Source organism: Pongo pygmaeus, chromosome 16 (assembly GCF_028885625.2).
Source record: "Pongo pygmaeus isolate AG05252 chromosome 16, NHGRI_mPonPyg2-v2.0_pri, whole genome shotgun sequence".
Lineage (NCBI taxonomy): Eukaryota > Metazoa > Chordata > Mammalia > Primates > Hominidae > Pongo > Pongo pygmaeus.
The window spans coordinates 90728778-90751138 of NC_072389.2; the positions used below are offsets into that span (position 1 = coordinate 90728778).

General features: G+C 47.4%; 1 protein-coding gene across 6 annotated transcripts; it reads right to left on the minus strand.

Moving 5' to 3' along the window:
• Positions 1 to 146: 146 nt before the first annotated feature.
• Positions 147 to 22006, minus strand: ZSCAN2 (zinc finger and SCAN domain containing 2). Of its 6 annotated transcripts, XM_054450997.2 has the most exons (4): positions 21429 to 21543; positions 18256 to 18769; positions 18029 to 18121; positions 147 to 1977 (listed from the first exon to the last, which is right to left on the minus strand). In XM_054450997.2, exons 2-4 carry the CDS (start codon positions 18659 to 18661, stop codon positions 539 to 541), a joined length of 1938 nt encoding a protein of 645 aa, XP_054306972.1. In that variant the 5' UTR covers positions 18662 to 18769; positions 21429 to 21543; the 3' UTR covers positions 147 to 538. The 6 variants fall into 6 exon arrangements, with proteins under 6 accessions (XP_054306972.1, XP_054306969.1, XP_054306968.1 ...); XM_054450994.2 differs by lacking the exon at positions 18029 to 18121 and having other exon boundaries at positions 21429 to 22006; XM_054450993.2 differs by lacking the exon at positions 18029 to 18121 and having other exon boundaries at positions 21376 to 21559.
• Between the last annotated feature and the right edge of the window lie 355 nt (positions 22007 to 22361).

Here is a 22361-nt window from a genome sequence, read left to right on the forward strand (position 1 = left end):
ACCTGAAATCAAAGCCCAAGACACCAAAGCCAGAAGAGCAGATTGTAGCATGGGCAGGGAGCCCTGGAACACTAACAGCTTGGGGTGAAGGCACCTTAGCCCAATAACGTGGCAGCAAAACAACAAAACAACCAGAACCACACCAATGATTTCCAGTATTTCTCTGAGGACTCGGCCCACATTGTGGGCCATGCTGTCTTCCATTCCACATGGAGAAACATTTCCCCCCATTTTACCAAAGAGGAAACTGAGGCACAGAGGAATCACGAGAGACAGGGCCAATCAAGTCACCCAATGTAAGGGAAAAAGACCCAACTTTCCAGACCTTCCACTCCTATGCTCTGTTCTTGAACGTACACGGGACTTGACTCAGACCACTAAAATGACAGTGTCCTGGAAATGAGGATGAGCAAGGGGAAGGTTCTGGCAAAACCCCCCAGAATGTTTAGGAAGCACAGCTCTTTGAAAGGGAATCACTGTTGGGGCAGTGTGGCAACTCCCACTCCAGGCCAGTCCCTCACTTTCACTCTTTGCCACTTCAATAAAGTTTCTCTTTCATGTGAGTTCTCTGATGTGTGATAAAGTTAGAGCTGTTGCTGAAGCCTTTGCCACACTCGGGGCATTTGTAGGGCTTCTCCCCAGTGTGGATTCGCTGATGTATAATGAGGACTGAGTTCCAGCTAAAGCCTTTCCCACACTCAGGGCACCTGTAGGGCTTGTCTCCCAAATGGGCTCTCTGGTGCATGACCAGAATGGAGCCCCGGCTGAAGCTCTTGCCGCACATGAGGCATTTGTAGGGCTTCTCGCCCGTGTGGGTCCGCTGGTGCACTACGAGCTGGGAGCGCTGGCTGAAGCATTTCCCACACTCGCTGCATTTGTAGGGCTTCTCTCCCGTGTGGATCCTCTGGTGCTTGAGGAGGTTGGAGCTCCAGCTGAAGCTCTCCCCACACGTCAGGCACTCGTAGGGTTTCTCCCCTGTGTGCATGCCCTGGTGTGCAATCAGACTGGAGCTCTGGCTGAAGCTCTTTCCACACACCCCACACTTATAGGGCTTCTCCACCATGTGGGTTCTCCGGTGTGTGGCCAGGTTGGAGCTGCGGCTGAAGTTTTTCCCACACTCACTGCACTGGTAGGGTTTCTCTCCTGTGTGGGTTCTCCGGTGGGTAATGAGGGCTGAACTCTGGCTGAACCTCTGCCCACAGTCGGTACATTTGTAGGGTTTCTCTCCTGTGTGGATTCTCTGGTGTCTGATTAGGTTGGAGTTGTAACTAAAGCTTTCGCCGCATTCTTTACATTCATAGGGCTTTTCTCCAGTGTGGATCCCCTGATGCGTGTTAAGGCTGGATCGGTTGCCAAAGCTTTTTCCACACTCAGGGCACGAGTAGGGTTTCTCTCCCGTGTGGGTGCGCTGATGTGCAATGAGGTTGGGACTCCTGCTGAAGCTCTTGCCACACTCGGCACACTGGAAGGGCTTCTCCCCGGTGTGGATCCTCTGGTGGGTTATGAGGTTGGCACTCCGGCTAAAGCTCTTCCCACAGTCTCTGCATTTGTAGGGCTTCTCCCCAGTGTGAGTGGTTTGGTGTCTACTAAAATTTGAACCATCACTAAAGCTTTTTCCACATTCATCACATTTGTAGTATTTCTCTCCTGTGTGGGTCCTCTCGTGTGTGATGAGGTGGGATTTCCGGCTGAAGGTCTTCCCACACTGGGGACATTCGTAGGGCTTCTCCCCTAGGTAGGTGCCCTGCAGGCCTATGAGCTGGCCAACTTCCCTGTCCTGAGAGAGCACCTCCCCGTGGTCCTTGCCTGGGGTGTGTCCCTGGGGCCTCTGGATGCCAGCATCTCTCTCAAAGTCACTTTCCCCATCGGAGTGCTGAGCACTTTCACCTTCAGGCATTTCCGAGAATATCTCACGTGATTCATTCTCAAACATGTCTTGATTACAGTTCTCCCCATTTTCACTCTGTATCTCAAAATCTGAAACAATGAAGAAAAACATACAATGTCTACTCAACTTCCTGTCATGATGACAAAAGGAAACTAAGGGGGAAATTTATAAAAATTAAACTTCCAGTGAACATAAAGAGGCAAGGAAATCCTCAAAGCCTTTAATAATCAGGTTAAATATACCCAAAGGAATATAAATAATTCTATTATAAAGATACATGCACACATATGTTCAATAAGCAGGAGCTGAATGAAGAGAACACATGAGCACATGGAGGGGAATAACACACCCTGGGGCCTGTGGGGGAGGGGGAGGGAGAGCATCAGGAAGAATAGCTAATGGATGCTGGGCTTAATATCTAGGTGGTGGGATGAACTGGGCAGTAAACCACCATGACATGCATTTACCTTTGTAGCAAACCTGCACATCCTGCACATGTACCCCTGAACTTAAAAGTTGAAGGAAAAAAAAACAACCCAGGCTTATTTCATTCTGACTGGTTGTCAGGCCTCATAATCTTTGTGGCAATCACCCAGAATTTCAAAGCCTTAAAGATTTGGGTTCCATGTCCCCACTACCTGTGTCTTCATCTGAAAATGAGGTCAGGTGGGAATTTTAAAGGACATAAACAGAGTACCTACCCAATTACCCCCACACTCACCATAATGCCTGGTGCTTAATTCAATGTAATGAGTGCATGAATGAGTTTTTTTATTGGTATCATAGACATTTCTCTAAAGCTCAGTCTCCTTTCAAAAGGAGCTTATATAATAATTTCTTGTATTAACAATGTATCTGGTGTTTATGACTGCATTACTTTGTATTTAAGACATAGGAAAGATGACAGAGCCCATGCAATAAGGACCCTAGGCATGTATACCAATGACTAGAAGCAAGTTAACCGGATTGTTAAAAGAGCCCTCAAATTTGTCTGCAGTGGGAGCTTATGAATAGATTTTTTTTTGTTGAGATGGAGTCTAGCTCTGTGGCCCAGGCTGGAGTGCAATGGCGTGATCTCGGCTCACTGCAAGCTCCGCCTCCCGGGTTCACGCCATTCTCTTGCCTCAGCCTCCCGAGTAGCTGGGATTACAGGCACCCGCCACCACACCCGGCTAATTTTTTGTATTTTTAGTAGAGATGGGGTTTCACCATGTTAGTCAGGATGGTTTCGATCTCCTGACCTTTTGATCCGCCTGCCTCGGCCTCCCAAAGTGCTGGGATTAAAGGCGTGAGCCACCACGCCCGACCACGAATAGATCTTTAATTGGTAATATAAAATGTCTTCCAGGAACTTGTTAAACCTTCCACTGCCCAAATATTTGAGTAAAAGAAATCATTAGGGAGGACTGCTAGAAGAACATAGCCCCTTCCTTAGATGAGGGACTGTAAAATCTACCCGAGGATGAGGCCAAAGCAGCAGAGAGCTGAGCCTGGATCACACTGTTCTGACCCCCGGCAGAACTGTGTTTACTGAACAGTGTGTTGGCTTCATAGCCCTGGCTGACACTCTAAGAAGTGTCATTAGAAATTAATGGCTGACAGCAGGCATGGTGGCTCACGCCTGTAATCCCAGCACTTTGGGAGGCCAAGGTGGGTAGATTATCTGAGGTCAGGAGTTTGAGACCAGCCTGACCAACATGGTGAAACCCTGTCTCTACTAAAAATAGAAAAAAATTAGCCGGGCGTGGTGGTAGGCACCTGTAATCCCAGCTACTTGGGAGGCTGAGGCAGGAGAATCACTAGAACCCGGGAGGTGGACATTTTGGTAAGCCGAGATCACACCACTGCACTCTGGCCTGGGCAACAGAGCCAAGACTCCGTCTCGAAAAAAAAAAAAAAAATTAATGGCTGTTGGGAACATTAATGCTGCCAGGAAGTTGTTGATGACATTGTTTATACCATACAATGTCCTCTTGATGAGCCTGAGGAGGAAATTTCCCTCTTGACCTCAATCCTAAAAAAAGCTGCACTTTTTTCTATTTTTTGAGACAGAGTCTCACTTGGTCACCCAGCCTGGACTGCAGTGGCGAGATCTCGACTCACTGCAACCTCAGCCTCCTGAGTTCAAGAGATTCTCCTGCCTCAGCCTCCAGAGTAGCTGGGACTACAGGCGCACACCACCACGCCCAGCTAATTTTTGTATTTTTACTACAGATGGGGTTTCACTATGTTGGCCAGGCTGGTCTCAAACTCCTGACCTCAGGTGATCTGCCCGCCTGGGCCCCCTAAAGTGCTGGGATTACGGGCGTGAGCCATCACGCTAGAACTCCTAGTGACATTTCTATTATTAAAGCTAATAAACTTTATTTAAGGTTAGATGCTCAATTAATTTTCTGTAAGTTAATGTAAACTCTCACATACGAACATGATAAAATTGGACATGCCCCTCTCAGGCAGGACCTGGGCTCCACTCTTGCCTTCAGTCAATTTAAGATCACATTTATTTTTATTTCTTATTTTTTTGAGACAAGGTCTCAGTCTGTCACCGAGACGGTAGTACAGTAGCAAGATTGCAGCTCACTGTAGCCTCGACTTCCTGGGCTCAGGTGACCCCCCGACCTTAGCCTTGCAGGTAGCTGGGATTACACAGGTGTATGCCACCACACCCAGCTAATTTTTTTGTATTTTTGTAGAGATGGGGTTTTGCTGTGTTGCCCAGGCTAGTCTCAAACTCCTGGGCTTGAGTGATCCTCCTGCCTTGGCCTCCCAAAGTGCTGGGATAACAGGCATGAGCCACCACGCCTGGCCATAAGATCACCTTTAAAGTTGAAAACAGGCATATAATTACACTCCATGCTTACACTGACACACATGCTGCTGGTAATCTGTGGGTTCACAGAACTGCCCTCCAGCCCCACCCCTCATATCACTAGGGGACAGATACAGGCACAAGGGGCACAAGGTATACTCTGACTTGGCAGAACCAGGAATTCTGTGCTTCCTCAACTTCCTGCAAGACAGTTTTTTTAGTTTTTTTTTTTTTTTTTTTTTTGAGTCTCACTCTGTCACGCAGGCTGGAGCGCAGTGGCACGATCCTGGCTCAGGGCAAGCTCCGCCTCCCAGGTTCAAGCAATTCTCCTGCCTCAGCCTCCCGAGTAGCTGGGACTACAGGCGCACGCCAACACGCCTGGATAATTTTTGTATTTTAAGTAGAGATAGGGTTTCACCACGTTGGCCAGGCTGGTCTCAAACTCCTGACCTCAAGTGAGCCGCCCACCTTGGCCTCCCAAAGTGCTGGGATTACAGGCGTGAGCCACTGTGCCTGGCCATGGAAGACTGTTTTTTTTTTAGACAGAGTTCTGCTCTTGTTGCCCAGGCTGGAGTGCAGTGGCACGATCCTGGCTCACTGCAACCTCTGTTTCCCGGGTTCAAGCGATTCTCCTGCTTCAGCCTCCCAAGTAACTGGGATTACAGGCATATGCCACCACGCCCGGCTAATTTTGTATTTTTAGTAGAGACAGGGTTTCTCCATGTTGGTCAGGCAGGTCTCAAACTCCCAACCTCAGGTGATTTGCCTGCCTCAGCCTCCCAGAGTGCTGGGATTATAGGTGTGAGCCACCATGTCTGGCCGGAAGACAGTTTTTTGGCAAGTTTTGAGCATAGAGCCTTGCTATCATCTCTCTTCTAAAAGAACCTGCGGCCAAGGCCCTGATTTATTTTTAGCAAACTAACATGCCCAAAAACATTTTTTTGGGTGATTTTAGTAATTGAATAGGTAACATTAGCTAATAAGGCTGCTTTTGCTGTTTTAAAATCAGAACTGGTTAGCTCTCGAATGAGCTCGGAAGCAACAAGGAAAACAAGTAAAATCCAATTTTATTTTCAGTGAGATCAGAAGATAAAATATGTAGACACCAAAATACATGTCAGGGCTTCCCAAAACAGCAGACTGGGTAGAAGCAATGAGGAAGAAAGTGCAATGAATAAGCATGGAAAGCCCTGGGGTGGGAGGGAACAGAACTCAGAAAGCTCAGGCAGAATATCACTTCCTGTGTTTGGGAACTGGGGTAAGCATGACTGGCTTCTTTGGTTCAGAGAGGCAAAGGAGGTGAGGCTGCAACCGGAATCACACAGGGCAGCCATGTATGCAGGTAGCTGTTTCTGGAAAGCAGAGAAGGAAAGAGCCTTTGACCCATGCACATTAAAGCAAGGTATTTTTTATTTATTTTTTTGAGATGAAGTCTCACTCTGTCACCCAGGCTGGAGTGCAGTGGCACAATCTTGGCTCACTGCAACCTCTGCCTCCCGGGTTCAAGCGATTCTCCTGCCTCAGCCTCCTGAGTAGCTGGAATTACAGGTGCACACCACCACCCCTGGATCCTTGTTTTTGTATTTTTAATAGAGAAGGGGTTTTGCCATGTTGGCCAGGCTGGTCTCGAACTCCTGACCTCAAGTGATCCAACTGCCTCGGCCTCCCAAAGTGTTGGGATTACAGGCTTGAGCCACTGCGCCGGGCCCAAGGAATTACTATTACTGAGAAAAGTGATCATTTCCATCCATAAAAATAATTAAATGAGGCAACTGCCTTTATAAAGGAATACCACAGAGTAGAGCTTGAAGAAGGGATGGTGAGACAACAGGAAGAGATTAAATGTACACTAGAAGAACTCAGGAAAGGAGGGAAAATCAGCCAGAGAAATGAAGACAACAGGAAAAGGAGCACAATGGGAATAGGCATCTTGGAAAGCACAGAATGGGAAAAAGAGGACCAAAATAAGAAAGCAGTGACAGGAAATGGAAACAAAGGAATAGGTTAAAAGGATTAAAAAGAATGACAGAGGGCCAGGCGCGTTGGCTCAGGTCTGTAATCCCAGCACTTTGGGAGGCCAAGACAGGTGGATCGCTTGAGCCCAGCAGTTTGGGACAGCTTGGGAAACATGGCAACACCCCATCTCTACAAAAAATACAAAAATTAGCCAGGTGTGGCTGTACACACTTGTAGACCCAGCTACTTAAGAGGCTAAGGCAGGACGATTGCTTGAGGCCAGGAGGCAGAGGCTGCAGCCACTGGACTCCAGCCCGGGTGACAGAGTGAGACCCCATCTTAGACAAAAAGATAGCAACAGAAGTTAGGCAAAAGGAGAATCAGTAAACATAACTTGAGTTCTCAAAAAACCAAAGCAATATAACTAGTACTTAAAGGCCAGGTGCGGTGGCTCACGCCTGTAATCCCAGGACTTTGGGAGGCTGAGGCAGGCGGATCACAAGGTCGGCAGTTCGCAACCAGCCTGGCCAATATGGTGAAAGCCCGTCTCTACTAAAAAAATACAAAAATTGGCTGGGTGTGGTAACAGATGCCTATAGTCCCAGCTACCCAGGAGGCTGAGGCAGGAGAATCACTTGAACCCGGGAGGCAGAGGTTACAGTGAGCTGAGATCGCACCACTGCATTCCAGCCCGGGCGACAGAGCGAGACTCCATCTCAAAAAAAAAAAAAAAAAAAAAAAAAGAACTAATACTTAAAGATATAACCTATAAGGATATAAGAACCTGTGAAAGCTGTACCATGGGCCAACAAAAACTAACCCAGGGTGGCTAACAGTGAGACCAGTGGACAACAACAAAAGGATCAAATCACTTACAAGGGGAAAGAAAATCAACTGGTTTCAGATTTTTCTATATTCAGGCTGGGTGTGGTGGCACGTGCCTCTAATCCCAGCTACTCGGGAGGCTGAGGCAGGAGAATTGCTTGAACCCAGGAGGCGGAGGTCGTAGTGAGCTGAGATCGCGCCACTGCACTCCAGCCTGGGCGACTCTATCTCAGGGAAAAAAAAAAGATCTCTTTATATTCGACAAAACCGTCCTTCAAGTATAAACCTATAGGCAAACAGCTTTGAACATACACAAATTAATGGACTGCTAGGGGGGTGAACATCTAATAAATTTAACTTTAGAATGAAGACGAAAACTACCATGGCAATTAGGGTGATTACAGAGCTTGTAAATGTTATACGGCAGTGTAGAAATGACGTTCTAACCGAAACTGGGGTTGGGAGAAATAAGGTGGTTTATAGGATATGTTCATTGATTGCCTCATCTGTAATAACCTGAGAGTTCAAAGAATTCACATTTAAAACTGGTAAAGCATGCAGCTGAAGTAGAGGTTTGTAAAAATAAACATTAAGAAAGATAAGATTTTTGCCTGCAATCCCAGCACTTTGGGTGGCTGAGGTGAAAGGATTGCGTGAGGCCAGGAGTTCAAGACCAACCTGAGCAACACAGCAAGACCTCATCTCTACAAAAAATAACAAAATTAGCTGGGTGTGTTGGCACTTGCCTGTAGTCCCAGCTACGTAGGAACCTGAGGTGGGAGGACTGCTTGAGGCCAGGAGTTTGAGGGTATAGTAAGCTATGATCACGCTACTGCACTCCAGTCTGGGTGACAGAGTGAGACTCTGTCTCTGGAAAAAAAAAAAAAAGCGGCCAGGAGCAGTGGCTCACACCTGTAATCTCAGCACTTTGGGAGGCGGAGGTGGGTGGATCACAAGGTCAGGAGTTCGAGATCAGCCTGGCCAACATGGTGAAACCCCATCTCTACTAAAAATACAAAAATGAGCTGGGCACGGTGGTACATGCCTGTAATCCCAGCTACTTGGGAGGCTAAGGCAGGAGAATCGTTGAATCGTTGAACCCAGGAGGTGCAGGTTGCAGCAGTGAGCAGAGATCATGCCACTGCACTCCAGCCTGGGTGACAGAGTGAGACTCTATCTCAAAAAAGAAAAAAAAAAAAAAAAAAGAAAAGAAAGATTATTGACTAAAATTGGAGGGAGAGGGACTATCTCTGTCAAATGTTAAAACATTATGAAATCTCGGCCGGGTGCAGTGGCTCACGCCTGTAATCCCAAAACTTTGGGAGGCCGAGGCAAGTGAATCACCTGAGGTCAGGAGTTCTAGACTACCCTGGCCAACATGGTGAAACCCCATACAAAAATTAACTGGGTGTGGTGGTGGGCGCCTGTAATCCCACCTACTTGGGAGGCTGAGGCAGGAGAATTGCTTGAACCCGGGAGGCAGAGGTTGTAGTGTACCGAGATCATGCCACTGCATTCCAGCCTGGGCAACAGAGCGAGACTCTGTCTCAAAAACAAAAACAAAAACATCATGAAATCTCAATAATTAAAACATTAATAATCAGACCAAATAAACAGAATAAAAACTCCAGAAATAGATTCAATAGATATGTAAGTTCAGAATTTAATACAAGTGGAACATGAATAGACAGGCCAGGAGAACAGAAAAGAGAATCTGTATAATGACTATGAAAATTTAGCATACAATATGGTTGGCCTCTTAAATCCATGGAGAAGAGACACAACATAACAATAAATGATGCTGGAAGAACTAGTTAGGGAAAACTGGAAAAATTCAATTCAAATGGAAAAATTCAAGCTGGACCCAGAAACGGACAAATCCCAAATGGATCTAAGATTTAAATGTTAAAACAAAAAACAAAAAACCAAATAGCAGCATCAAACTATTAGATGAACATATGAAAGAATTTCTTTAAAATCTGGCAGCCTTTAAGTGTGATACTTAATTTATGGGGCTATCTTCTTTTAAATGTCAAGTCTTTGAACTCCCGGGTATTACAAACAAGACAATCAACGAACATGTCCTATAAGACCACCTTATTCCTCCCAACCCCAATTTTGGTTAGAATGTCATTTCCTTTTTTTTTTTTTCCTTTTGAGATGCAGTCTCACTCTGTCATCCAGGCCGGAGTACAGTGGCATGATCTCGGCTCACTGCAAGCTCCGCCTACTGGGTTCACACCATTCTCCTGCCTCAGCCTCCTGAGTAGCTGGGACTACAGGCGCCGGCCACCACGTCCAGCTAATTTTTTTGTATTTTTAGTAGAGACGGGGTTTCACCGCGTTAGCCAGGATGGTCTCGATCTCCTGACGTCGTGATCCACCTGCCTCGGCCTTCCAAAGTGCTGGGATTACAGGCATGAGCCACCGCTCCTAGCCTTTAGAAGGTCATTTCTACACTGCTGTATAACATAAATATCATAAACCTCACTACAGAGGTCCCTCTAAGTAGAATCCAGGCCCAATAACCCCTTCACTGTACTGCTCAAAGACCAGTCCTATCTTTACAAAGACCGCTGCCATCCAGCGAAGACCAAAGGAGGGTTGGCAGTTCTTCACAAGTTGCCCTCTGAGAACAGAGAGACACAGGAGTCATTCTACAGGACAGAAAAGAGTGGCCCTTCAGGTGATCTGCCTGACAAGGGCCTCCAAAATGGGAAAAAGTCACTGAGCTGGGAAGAATAAGGGATCCCTGGCCCCCTCCCGGCTCCCTGAGAAAGGCTGGCCCCTATGAGATCCAGAGCACACAGCAGAGCACGTTCAAGGGCAGGTGAGTCCCTCCTTTATTTATTGGTGGCCAATTAAGAAAATGAAAACTCAGAAACTGGTTTTGGTCAGATACAAAAATAATATTCTTACCATGTTGTGAATGGAGATGAGAGGAGATGGTGGCAGCTGGGAATTAAAAAAAAAAAAAATTTTACTGATAGAAATGGCTTTGGCTACTCCAGGATGCCAAGAGATCCATATTCTGTGGATATGAGCAGATGTAGGGAGGCGGCTTCTGAGGAAGCAGGCTTATGAGTAAGAGGCTGGATGGCCCAGACATCCACTTTTTTGTTGTTCTTGTTTTCTGTTTTGTTTTGCATTTTTTGAGAGTCTCGCTCTGTCGCCTAGGCTGGACTGCAGTGGCGCGATCTTGGCAACCTCTGCCTCCCAGGTTCAAGCGATTCTCCTGCCTCAGCCTCCTGAGTAGCTGGGATTACAGGCGCCCACCATCACTCCCAGCTAATTTTTGTATTTTTAGTAGAGATGGGGTTTCACTGTGTTGGCCAGGTTGGTCTCAAACTCCTGACCTCAGGTGATCCACCCGCCTAAGCCTCCCAAAGTGCTGGGATGACAGTGTGAGCCACCACGACTGGTCTGTTGTTGTTTTTTGAGACAGTATATCACTGTCTCCCAGGCTGGAGTGCAGTGGTGGGATCTCGGCTCACTTAAGTCTTGACCTCCCAGGCTCAAGTGATCCTCCCACCTCAGCCCCCAAGTAGTTGGGACTATAGGTGTGTGCCACCATGCCTGGCTAATCAAAAAGAAAAAAAAATTTTTTTTTTGAGACGGAGTCTTGCTCTGTCACCCAGGCTGGAGTGCAGTGGCGTGATCTCTGTCTCCTGGGTTCAAGCAATTCTCCTAACTTAGCCTCCCCAGTAGCTGGGATTACAGGTGCACACCACCACATGCCTGGCTAATTTTTTTTGTATTTTTCGTAGAGACGGGGTTTCACCATGTTGGCCAGGCTGGTCTTGAACTCCTGACCTCGTGATCCGCCCACCTTGGCCTCCCAAAGTGCTGGGATAACAGGCGTGAGCCACCACGCCTGGCCAGAACATATTTTCATAATTTTTAATTCTTCATTTCTAAATTGTTTATATCTTTTACCTTTTATTCCACTTGGTTGACTTTTCTTATGAATTTGCAGAGGATCTTGTAGATCAAGGATTTTGACTCATGATCTGCTACATTACAGACTTGGATGCAAATATTTCCTCCTAGTATGTATGCTGTCTTTTAACTTGATTCACAGCATCGTTTTTTATATGAAACACTTCTGTTTTGGCTGGGTGCAGTGGCTCACGCCTGTAATCCCTGCACTTTGGGAGGCAGAGGCAGGTGGACTGCCTGAGTTCAGGAGATCGAGACCAGCCTGACCAACATGGTGAAACCCCATCTCTTCTAAAAATACAAAAATTAGTCAGGAGTGGTGGTGGGTGCCTGTAGTCCCGGCTACTCGGGAGGCTGAGGCAGGAAAATCACTTGAACCTGGGAGGCGGAGGTTGCAGTGCCAAGATGGCGCCACTGCACTCCAGCCTGGGCGACAGGGTGAGACTCCATCTCAAAAAAAAAAAGAAAGACTTCTGTTTTGAGTCCAATCTAGCTTTGATGACTTCTGTATTGCTTATTCACACTTCATACTTGAATTGTGAGTGCCTAGAGGTTCCTGTCAAACAAACGTGAAAGTCCTTTCCGCATGCTAAGATTACAAAAATATTCTCTCACATGTCATTTTATATCCTGTCTATTACAGATCTATAATCCATCTGGGAACTATTTTTGTGTAACTTGTAAAGCAGGGATCTATTTCTTTGTAAGCTGCAAAGTAGGTATCCAATTTTAGTTTTTTCAAAATGATTTGACCACTGTCCAAAAATCATTCACTGGAACAGTTTCTGAAGGGCCACAGGACCTCTCCCCTTATCTGTCAGTGGACAAAAGCTGCCACTGTAGCTCAATCCAAGCCCATGGTCCTTGTACTTCTCATATTTGCCACGTGTGCTCTGGCCTCACGTGCACAGCACAAATTCCCATGGCCATTCACAGGGCCCTGCGTGTCCTCGCCTGGCCACAGGCCTCCTCTTTCTCTCCTGCACCATAGAGCATACCAGAATGAACATGGGGAAGACTCATGTCAATAGGGGATAGACCTGACTTTGCTGTAACAATGAAATAAACTGGTCACAATCTTTGGTGCTTTGGTGTGTGTTTGGCTCAAAATTCTTCCCCAGCCCCTTCCTGCCTGATTGTGACCTACCCCTGTGTCTCAGCCACTGGTCTAAAATAGAGAAGTGGTTCCGATATAGGGTATGCCCAGCTCCATTCTCACTGGGGCTCTCCGCATTAGAGCGCTGCCCTGGCAAGCCCAGTGGGACTGGGAGCATTGTTCCCCCTCAACTCTGGCTGCTTGAAAGACTAACTGCTGATAAAAACACCAATGGACTGTTATCAGGTGAAATAAATGAATGCTAAACATTTCATAGGTATAACGTTACTGCTCCCTAAGAATTCTGTCTGGTATACTTTTCAAATATTTGAGTAAATTAAAAGTAATTTTTGGGCTGGGCACAGTGGCTCATTCCTGTTATCGCAGTGCTTTGGGTGGCTGAAACAGGAGGATCACTTGAGGCCAAGAGTTCGAGGTTACAGTGAGCTATGATCACACCAGTGCACTCCAGCCTGGGTTGACAGAGTGAGACTTTGTCTCTCTCTCTCTCATATATATCTCATATGATATATATCATAGATATATATATATATCTCATATGATATATATCATAGATATATATATATATCTCATATGATATATATCATAGATATATATATATATCTCATATGATATATATCATAGATATATATATATATCTCATATGATATATATCATAGATATATATATATATCTCATATGATATATATCATAGATATATATATATATCTCATATGATATATATCATAGATATATATATATCTCATATGATATATATCATAGATATATATATATATGTGTATATATATTAAAGTAATTTTGTTTTGAAGCTAAGAATTGTAGCTTTAAAAAGACATAAGCTCTAACACTCTCCACTCCCTTTCTGGCTGAGACAAATGAATGTATGTGTTCACTTGTGGTCATTAAGGGAGCATTTTGCTGGGGCAGCAAGCTCAAAACAAATCACCTGTTGCCTCTGATGGCTGAAAGCCAGATGATGCTAAGGATGGCTGGAGAGGTCAGCTGTGACTCTCTCACTCAACTGTTGGACAAGAGTAGGCTTGAAGTTGATAACCTCTATTCCTCTCCTGGGTAGTGCTTTTCAAACTTCAAAGAGCATAGGAATCATCTGGAGATCTTGTCAAATGCAAATTTGCTTCAATGGGGCTGAGTGAGATTGACAGTCCTATGTCTAAAAAACTCCCAGGTGAGCTGACGCTGCTGGCCCACTGACCACCCCCTGAAGAACAAAGCTCTATGGCAGTGGTCTTTACACTTTGCTGCATAATAGAACCACCTGGGCACTTTCAAAACTCCCTTGCCCAGGCCATGCCCCAAACCAATTAAATCAGAAAATTAGAATCCCTGGAGTAGGCTCCAGGCCCCCAGGTAATTCTAATGTGCGGCTGAGTTTGAGAACCAGAGGTCTACAGAGGTCTAGGGCAGAGGTTATCAAACTGGAGTTTGAATCAGGATCACTTAGAAGAATGCTGGGCATCACCCTCACAGTTTCTTCTTTTTTTTTTTTTTTTTGAGACAGAGTCTTGCTGTCACCCAGGCTGGAGTGCAATGGCGCAATCTCAGCTCACTACAACCTCCGCCTCCCAGGTTCAAGCGATTCTCCTGCCTCAGCCTCCCAAGTAGCTGGGATTACAGGCACATGCCACCACACCTGGCTGATTTTTTTTTGTATTTTTAGTAGAGATGGGGTTTCACTATGTTAGCCAGGCTGGTCTTGAACTCCTGGCCTCGAGTGATCCACCCGCCTCGGCCTCACAAAGTGCTGGGATTACAGGCGTGAGCCATCGCGCCCAGCCACCCTCAAAGTGTCTGATTCAGGAGTTCTAGGGTGGGGCTCAGAGGTTCATGATACTGAAGGGAGAGGGAAAGGAAGAGGGAGTAGAGTGGAAGAGAGGGAAGAGGCGGAATGAAAGAGAAAGGAAAAAAGAAAGGTTCCTTGTCTTCTAGGATTTTACAGGTTCCTAGAATATTAGACAAGTATTCATATAAACAGAAAAGAAGGTGGACTATGATAAAAAGCCAAGAGAGAGAATCCAAATGTTCTGGGGGAGATGACTTCTAGCAGAGGTGATTAAAGGTGCTCCCAGGTGTGTGGAACTGGGGATGCGGAAAAGGGACAGGGTTTAAGAGCAGCTTTATGAAGAGGGTCTCCACGAGTGGGCACTCAAAGAACAACTGGGATTTTATCACAGAGATGGGACAAGGCTATTCCAAGCCAAATATCCAGGAGCAAGGACTAGGCGTGGTGGCTCACGCCTGTAATCCCAGCACTTTGGGAGGCCAAGGTGGGTGGATCACCTGAGGTTAGGAGTTCGAGACCAGTCTGACCAACGTGGTGAAACCCTGTCTCTACTAAAAATACAAAAATTAGCCGGGCATGGTAGCACGCACCTGTAATCCCAGCTACTTGGGAGGCTGAGGCAGGAGAATCACTTGAACCCAGGAGGCGGAGGTTGCAGTGAGCCCAGATGGCACCACTGCACTCCAGCCTGGGGGACGGAGCAAGACCCTGTCTCAAAAAAAAAAAACAAAAACAAAAACAAAAGCACAGGCTGTGTTCAAGAAAGAGCAAGATCTGGTCTGCATGGAGTGGGGATAGAGCATGGGGGGGGTCAGGGGTGGGAAGAGACTGCAGGGGAGGTCTGCGCTTGGTCCCAGAGCCACAGATTCCAAGCAGAACACGGAGGTCATGCTTGATTTGGTAGATACTGGAAAGCTTATGAAGGTTTTTAAGCAGGAGTGCCCCATCACTCTGGTAGAAGTGGAAGAGCTGCAATGAAGGGGCAGAAGCTGAAGACAGGTTCAGTTTGGCAGCTGCTCCAAGAATTCAGGTGAGAAACTCCATGCACCTGGATTAGGGCTGGGTATGGAGAGTAAAATGTCCTGAGGAAACAGTCACAGAGAGACATAAGCTCTGCTACTTAATCTATTAATATAGGTCCGATCTTCATTAGAATTAGAAGGTACTTGAATTGTGAGTGCCCAGAGGTTCCTGTTAGAAAAACATTAAACTGCCACTGACTAACCAGGCCTGGAAATGTCCTGTGCTGGGTGAATGTGTCCAAAGGTCATAAGCTGGACAAACAGAATAGAGGTCACGCGGCCTTATGTCGAGTAAATGTTTGAGAAGGGATGAAGACAAATGCAGGGACTCTTGTGAGCAATCATGAGGAAGGTCAGGGCGTTTGGTAAACAAAGACCAACAAAGACAATCTCAGAGGCAGAAGTCAGGGGACAGACAAACCCATGTGTCTGGGATGGTCCCCACTGGTTCCCATCTCAGGTGCCCAGTTAAAGATGAAAGGCACAAAGCCCCTGCTGCAAGCTAGATAGGAAGGGCTGTAATCACCTCTGACACCTGCTGAGACCTGAACCTCTGCTCTGTGCCTCCCCAACCAAATAACAACCTGAGGCCTCTCCTCAGCCCTCCATCACTCTCTCCTCCACAGTATCTGACTGGAGATCCAGAAGTTCATTACAAACTGGTCACCTCCACCAGAAGGGAAGCAAAGACAGCTGTAAAATAGGGAGACAGGTTTGCTTATTTTAATAGGAGGAATAAAATGCAGTTATTTTTTCAGGGCCAAAGAAAATCAAGCACTTTGCTTCAAGCAAAACTGAGATCTCTATGCAGAAAGAGACAGGTCTGGGTTTGAATCCTGGCTCCACCACTCAACAGCCATGTGAGCTTCCTGCACATATATTTCCTATCTGTGAAATGACAATGCCACCCACTCACAGGATTCTTAGTGAGACAGGCATGAAGGTGCCCAGGGCAGGGCTGGGTCACTGCAGACCTTCGGCGTCAGTCCCTTTCTCCAGAGGACAGCTCTACTCATTCTCCCAGTACCTGGAGTTTGTGATAAGTCTCTGCCCCAAACCCCCTTCAGTTTCCTTCTCTTCTCTTCCCAGTCCTCTGAATCCTCCAGGTCAGATGCTCTGTAGTCACTGTTTTAATTCCATCTGCATCCCCAACTTCCAACACCCATTAGGAAGTGTCTCTTAGAATCATACATGTGACAACGCTTAAAAACATGGGCCATGTCCTCAGACACATAAGTTCAAACCTTGGTTCTGCCTGGTACAAAGGCACATGATCTTAAGGGATCTCTGGTGATGATAATCCTGCTTATCTTCCAGGGTGGTGAAGATTACATGAGTTTTCCATATTAGATGCTAAGCATATTTCCTGGCTTGCAGAAAGAGCTTGGAAAGTGCTAGCCATGGTGACTATCAGTTCTTTCTCACACGTGCCCCATCTGGGGCTGACCCCCATCACTGCACACCCGAAGACAAGGGAGCTTCCTAGCTACTCTCCTGCCCCTAGCCTCTCACTACCCTAATCAAACCTACATCCTGTTGCCAAACTCCGCTTCCTCCCATGCCCCCTGGGGCCCTAGTTCAAGAACCCGCTGAGGCCAAAGACATTCAGTCCAAGCCCTCACCCACCCTTCCCCCAAACTCTACCTCCTACCACTTCCTAAAAACACATTTGCCACTCCAATCAGCCAGCTCTCCTGTCACCCAAAGGTATAAACTACCGTGGCTCTGCCCTTCCAAGCCTCTGCTCAGCACAGCTCCTCTCAGCTGCCACACCCTACTCCCTTCTACAACCTCCTGCTTAGGTGTCACCTCCTCCAGGAAGCCTTCTCTGACCTGACCTCTCCTCTCCACGCTCCCGTCTCTGAACTTCCGTAGTTTTCATCAGCACAAAGGCAGCCATATCCTTCGAGCCCTGAGACAGCCCTCAAGGCACAGGTACATCTGAAGTAAATATTTGGTCAAGTGAGTCCACTTTACAACGGAAAACCAGGAGGGAGACACAGCAGTTAAACGGCAAGCCAAGATCCCAATACTTATTAGTAACACCGGAAAAAAAATAGAGTAACTACTGCAAAGAGCTCAAGTTTGAAATTACGATTTTAAGAGCCCAGGATTACTTTATACCACAGAAAGTCCCTAATTATTAGCTGATTTACTTGTCATTTCTCTTGGTTTCATAAAAATAACCACTTTGGGGCCAGGCGTGGTGGTTCATGCCTGTAATCCCAGCACTTTTGGAGGCTGAGGTGGGCGGATCACAAGGTTAGGAGTTTGAGACCAGTCTGGCTAACATAGTGAAGCCCCGTCTCTACTAAAAATACAAAAATTAGCCAGGCGCGGTGGCGCGCACCTGTAATTCCAGCTACTCAAGAGGCTGAGGCAGGAGAACTGCTTGAACCCAGAAGATGGAGGTTGCAGTGAGCCAAAATTGTGCCACTGCACCCCAGCCTGGGTGACAGAGCGAGACTCTGTTTCAAAAAAAAAAAAAAAAAAGAAAAAAGAAAAAAAAATCATGTTGAAAATATCAGATTGTTTTCTCTAATTGCAAGAACTATTTGGATGTTTCTTGCACAACCAAGTGAAGGTGCCAGGGGTCTCCATCTCCTCCTGTTTAACTTCCATCACCTTCCCAATCACCCCAAATAAACACAGAAGTAAAAACTGTGCTTACAATTCAAATGTAGCTCTAAGACCCTCCAAGCAGTTCTGGAGCTGACAGTGCACACAGTGAGGACACTAAAAGGCTGATGAACACACTGACTGCCTGCAGACAGAGCAGAGGGATGGCGCTGGCCCCCAACTTTGCCTTGGACACCACCTTCTCCCCGTCCGAAACACCACACTCCTCTACCTTGGAAGGGTGCTCCCGCCCTCTCCCTATGAGGTTCTGCGTCTCACCACTGTCCTGAAGGGTCTGGGTCAAGTCTTCCACCAGGGCCGCTGCCTCCTCACTGCTTTCAGGCCGATGCTCTTGCAGCCAAGCCTGAATTTCCTTTGGCAGCATGGTTAACATCTGCTCCTTGGTGTGTACCTCTGGCCTCAGCCAGCGCCGGCAGAGCTCTCGGAGGCGGCCGAGTGCACCCTGTGGTCCCCTGGTCACCTCCTCCTGGGGGCTGCCCTTGCCAGCACTCTGGGGAAAGGGCTCAGACTCAGGGCCATCCTCCTGCAGCACAGCTTCTTGCACCCAGGAGTCATCCTCCAGGATCATGGTGGTGACCTCCTCCTTCTGTCTATCTTCCTCTTGAGGCACCTGGACCAAGGGGCTCAGCGGAGTGGTCACTCTCGGGATCTCTGCAGCCATCATCCACAGTCCTGGGGCAATCACTTAGGCTTCAAGCCTTGGACTCAAGTCTTCTCCAGCCAGGCTCTCAGGTAAGACACTTCCCTTGTCAAATATCAACAAGTAGTCCCGCTGAGAAATGAAAAAGAGAACCATAATCTATAGGTAGACTGTCCTAAAGCAATCTAACTCACAAAAGCCCAGATCAGACCACCAAGTGGTCCTTACATATGCAAACCAACAGACGTTTCCTGTTCCTTTTAAAGAAAAAATGGCTTATTCCTGAAAACATCTCTCTGTGGTAAGAGAAGGCTGGGCGCAGTGTCTCACGCCTGTAATCCCAGCACTTTGGGAGGCCGAGGTGGGCGGATCACCTGAGGTATGGTGAAACCCCATTTCTATTAAAAATACAAAAATTTGCCAGGCGTGGTGGCGGGGGCCTGTAGTCCCTGCTACTTGGGAGGCTGAGGCAGGAGAATCTCTTGAACCCAGGAGGCGGAGGTTGCAGCGAGCAGAGATCTCGCCACTGCCCTCCAGCCCAGGCAACAGTGAGACTCTGTCTCAAAAAAAAAAAAAAAAAAGTATCCCAAAAAATACAGCATTGTTCCAAAACATCAGAAATGCAAAGTCCCCGGGAAAAACTCATGACTGAAATACTGAGGACTCTCATAAGTCAGTTTAGACTTGCACTGTGTGACCTTGACCTAACATACAACTTAGTCACCAAACTCGGTGACCACCTAATAAATAAAGATAATAACACTCATGTTTCTGTTTTTATGGGGACATCTTAAGGATTAGCAATGGATCAGATGTCAAAGCACTCTGAGCTTCATTGGAAGAAAGGCAGTATCTCAACTGCATTATTACCATACTTTAAGTATGAAGTTTAAAACATGCCTATACTCTCCAATCCAGCCTCGGCCCCTCAGTACTTTATCTTAAAAAAATAACCAAAAAATTGAGTCCTTAAAAATCCAGCAGCAGGGAATGGCTGATAAACTATGACACACCCATATAGTAGCGTGTATTACAAACTGTGCTATAGGCTTGGCGCGGTTGCCTGTAATCCCAGCACATTGGGAGGCCTCGGCAGGCGGATCACTTGAGGTCAGGAGTTCGAGACCAGCCTGGCCAATATGGTGAAACCCCCGTCTCTACCAAAAATACAAAAATTAGCCAGGCATGGTGGTGGGCGCCTGTAATCCCAGCTACTCAGGAGGCTGAGGCAGGCGAATTGCCTGAACCTGGGAGGAGGAGGTTGCAGTGAGCCGAGATCGTGCCACTGCACTCCAGCCTGGGCGAAAGAGCCAGACTCCATCTCAAAAAAAAAAAAGAGGAAAAAAAAGAAAAGAAACTGTGCTATAATAATGGCTACCTTTGGGTGGTAATGACAGGAAAGGGGCTCAAAGGAGCCTTCTGGGATGATGGAAATTTTCAATATCTTCATTTGGCAATGGCGGCACAACAGCAAACATATGAAATTTAAGATCTGCGCATTACGCTGTATGTTTTTAATATTTTAAAAATTATACTGACAAAGATTAATCATTAATGATTCAAGATAATCCTTCTGATATGAAAATAATGGATAAACACAAAATCAGCAGGGCAGAAAAACCATAGACACAGTAAGTCCTCAATTCCCTTTAAAAATGAACTCACAGCCGGGCGCGGTGGCTCAGACCTGTAGTCCTAGCACTTTGGGAGGTTGAGGCGGGCGGATCACCTAAGGTCGGGAGTTCGTGACCAACCTGACCGACATGGAGAAACCTCGTCTCTACTAAAAACACAAAATTAGCCGGGCGTGGTGGCGCATGCCTGTAATCCCAGCTACTCCGGAGGCTGAGGCAGGAGAATCGCTTGAACCTGGGAGGCAGAGGATGCGGTGAGCGGAGATCAGGCCATTGCACTCCAGCCTGGGCAACAAAAGCAAAACTCCGTCTCAAAAAAAAAAAAAAAAATGGACTCACAGGAAAAAAGAACGGGACGGCACCTACAAAATATTGAAAGCAGTGGAACTGCAAACGACTTAAAATATTATAAAAGCAATACAAAATTATTTTTAGCCCAAGCGCTGTAGCTCACGCCTGTAATTCCAGCACTTTGGGAGGCCGAGAAGGGAAGATGGCTTGAGGCCGGGAGTTCATGACCAACCTGGGCAACAGAGTGAGACCCAGTCTCTACAAAAATAAAAAAATTAAAAAAAAATCATTACTACATCATAAAAACTCAACTAACAACCCTCCCTCAATGAAAAGGGGAGAAAAGCTGACAAAACCTAAAAAAAAAAAAAAAAAAAAAGGACAAAAAGAAAATAAAACCTAGTGGGAAAACCGAAGCTCTCAACGTGTATTTACTCAAATGACTAGAAGAAACACTGGCATATGGTATAAGAGAACTCTTCCTACTTGGGAGCCTGGAAAAAGTGTGCCCGGTCAGCTAATTTGCGGTCTGACTTGGGGCACGACACGCCCCCTCTGAACCTTAGTTTCCCCATCAGTAAAACGTGTACGCTGCGCGGGATGTCGTCGAATGCCCCTTCCCGTCCAAAGCCTGCGCTTCTCGGTAGGAGACGCAAGGAGCTCTCCGCCAGGGAGACGGGTCCGGGACGGTTGGCGGAGCGGAGCCGGCGCGTATATCGGGGCTGCAGGGCCCGCAGGACACGGAGCGCGACCCCGACGCCCCTCCCCCAGCAGAGCTGCCGGCAGCTGGCTCCAGGCCCGCTATTCCCTCACCTCGGGCTACTGCCCGGGGTCCGCGCGGCTCCAGGCCTGCCTCTCCTGCTCACCTCTCGGGAGACCAGGTACTGCTCTAGCGGCTGCTTCGCGTGAAAAAGAGCCCCTGGGCTCGGACCGGCCCCTCCAGATTCACCCCGGCTCAAGCCCGTGGGGCACCGAGAACAATGGACGGGAGAGGCCCGCCCACCGCCGCGCTCATTGGCTGCCGAGAACGGCCCTGGAAATTATGCCTTTCTATTGGTGGAGACGGCACCCAGCCGGGCGGCAGGAGGGAGGCTGGGCCCAAGGCATTCTGGGAGATGTAGTCCGCCCAGAGACGAACCTGACCGCGGTCCCCGGAGCAGGGTTTGGGGCTGATAGCTTGGGCAGTGCCTGCGGACCAGAGGCAGGAAAATCCGCAGACTGACCGTCAGAAACCCTGTGTTGCCCGGAGCTGTAACCCGAGACAAGCCATTTCACTTATCTAAGGCCTCTGTATATTTGTCTATAAAAAGTGAAAGTTGGATGGCCGGACTTGAAGGACCTTTTCAGCTGCGAACCGTGTGGCAAGGAGTATTGTTAGGCACCCTCGACCGGCGAGAGCGGACCCTGGGCGGGAAGGGAATCCATCGGGAAACAAATCCTCATTGCCCAATCCTGGCGCCGTTCCCTCAGTTTGCAGCTGTACACATGCACCCGGTCTTCGCACACCCCTTTGTTTTCGCACGTGGTATTCCTGTGTTTGGAGGAACGCCCTGCCCCGCCTCCTCTGCCGCGGAACTCCCATTCTTCCAGCTCCTCCTGGGTGGATCCTGCCCTGTCATCACCACCTCACCAGGCAGAGACCCCGCCCATAGTACACCTGTTGGACGTCCGCATTTTATTTTTTAAATATATATGTATGTATTTGTATATATATATTTATTTATACACATACACACACACACACAGACAGGATCTACATTTCATAGAGACAGGGTTTCCATATGTTGCCCAGGCTGGCC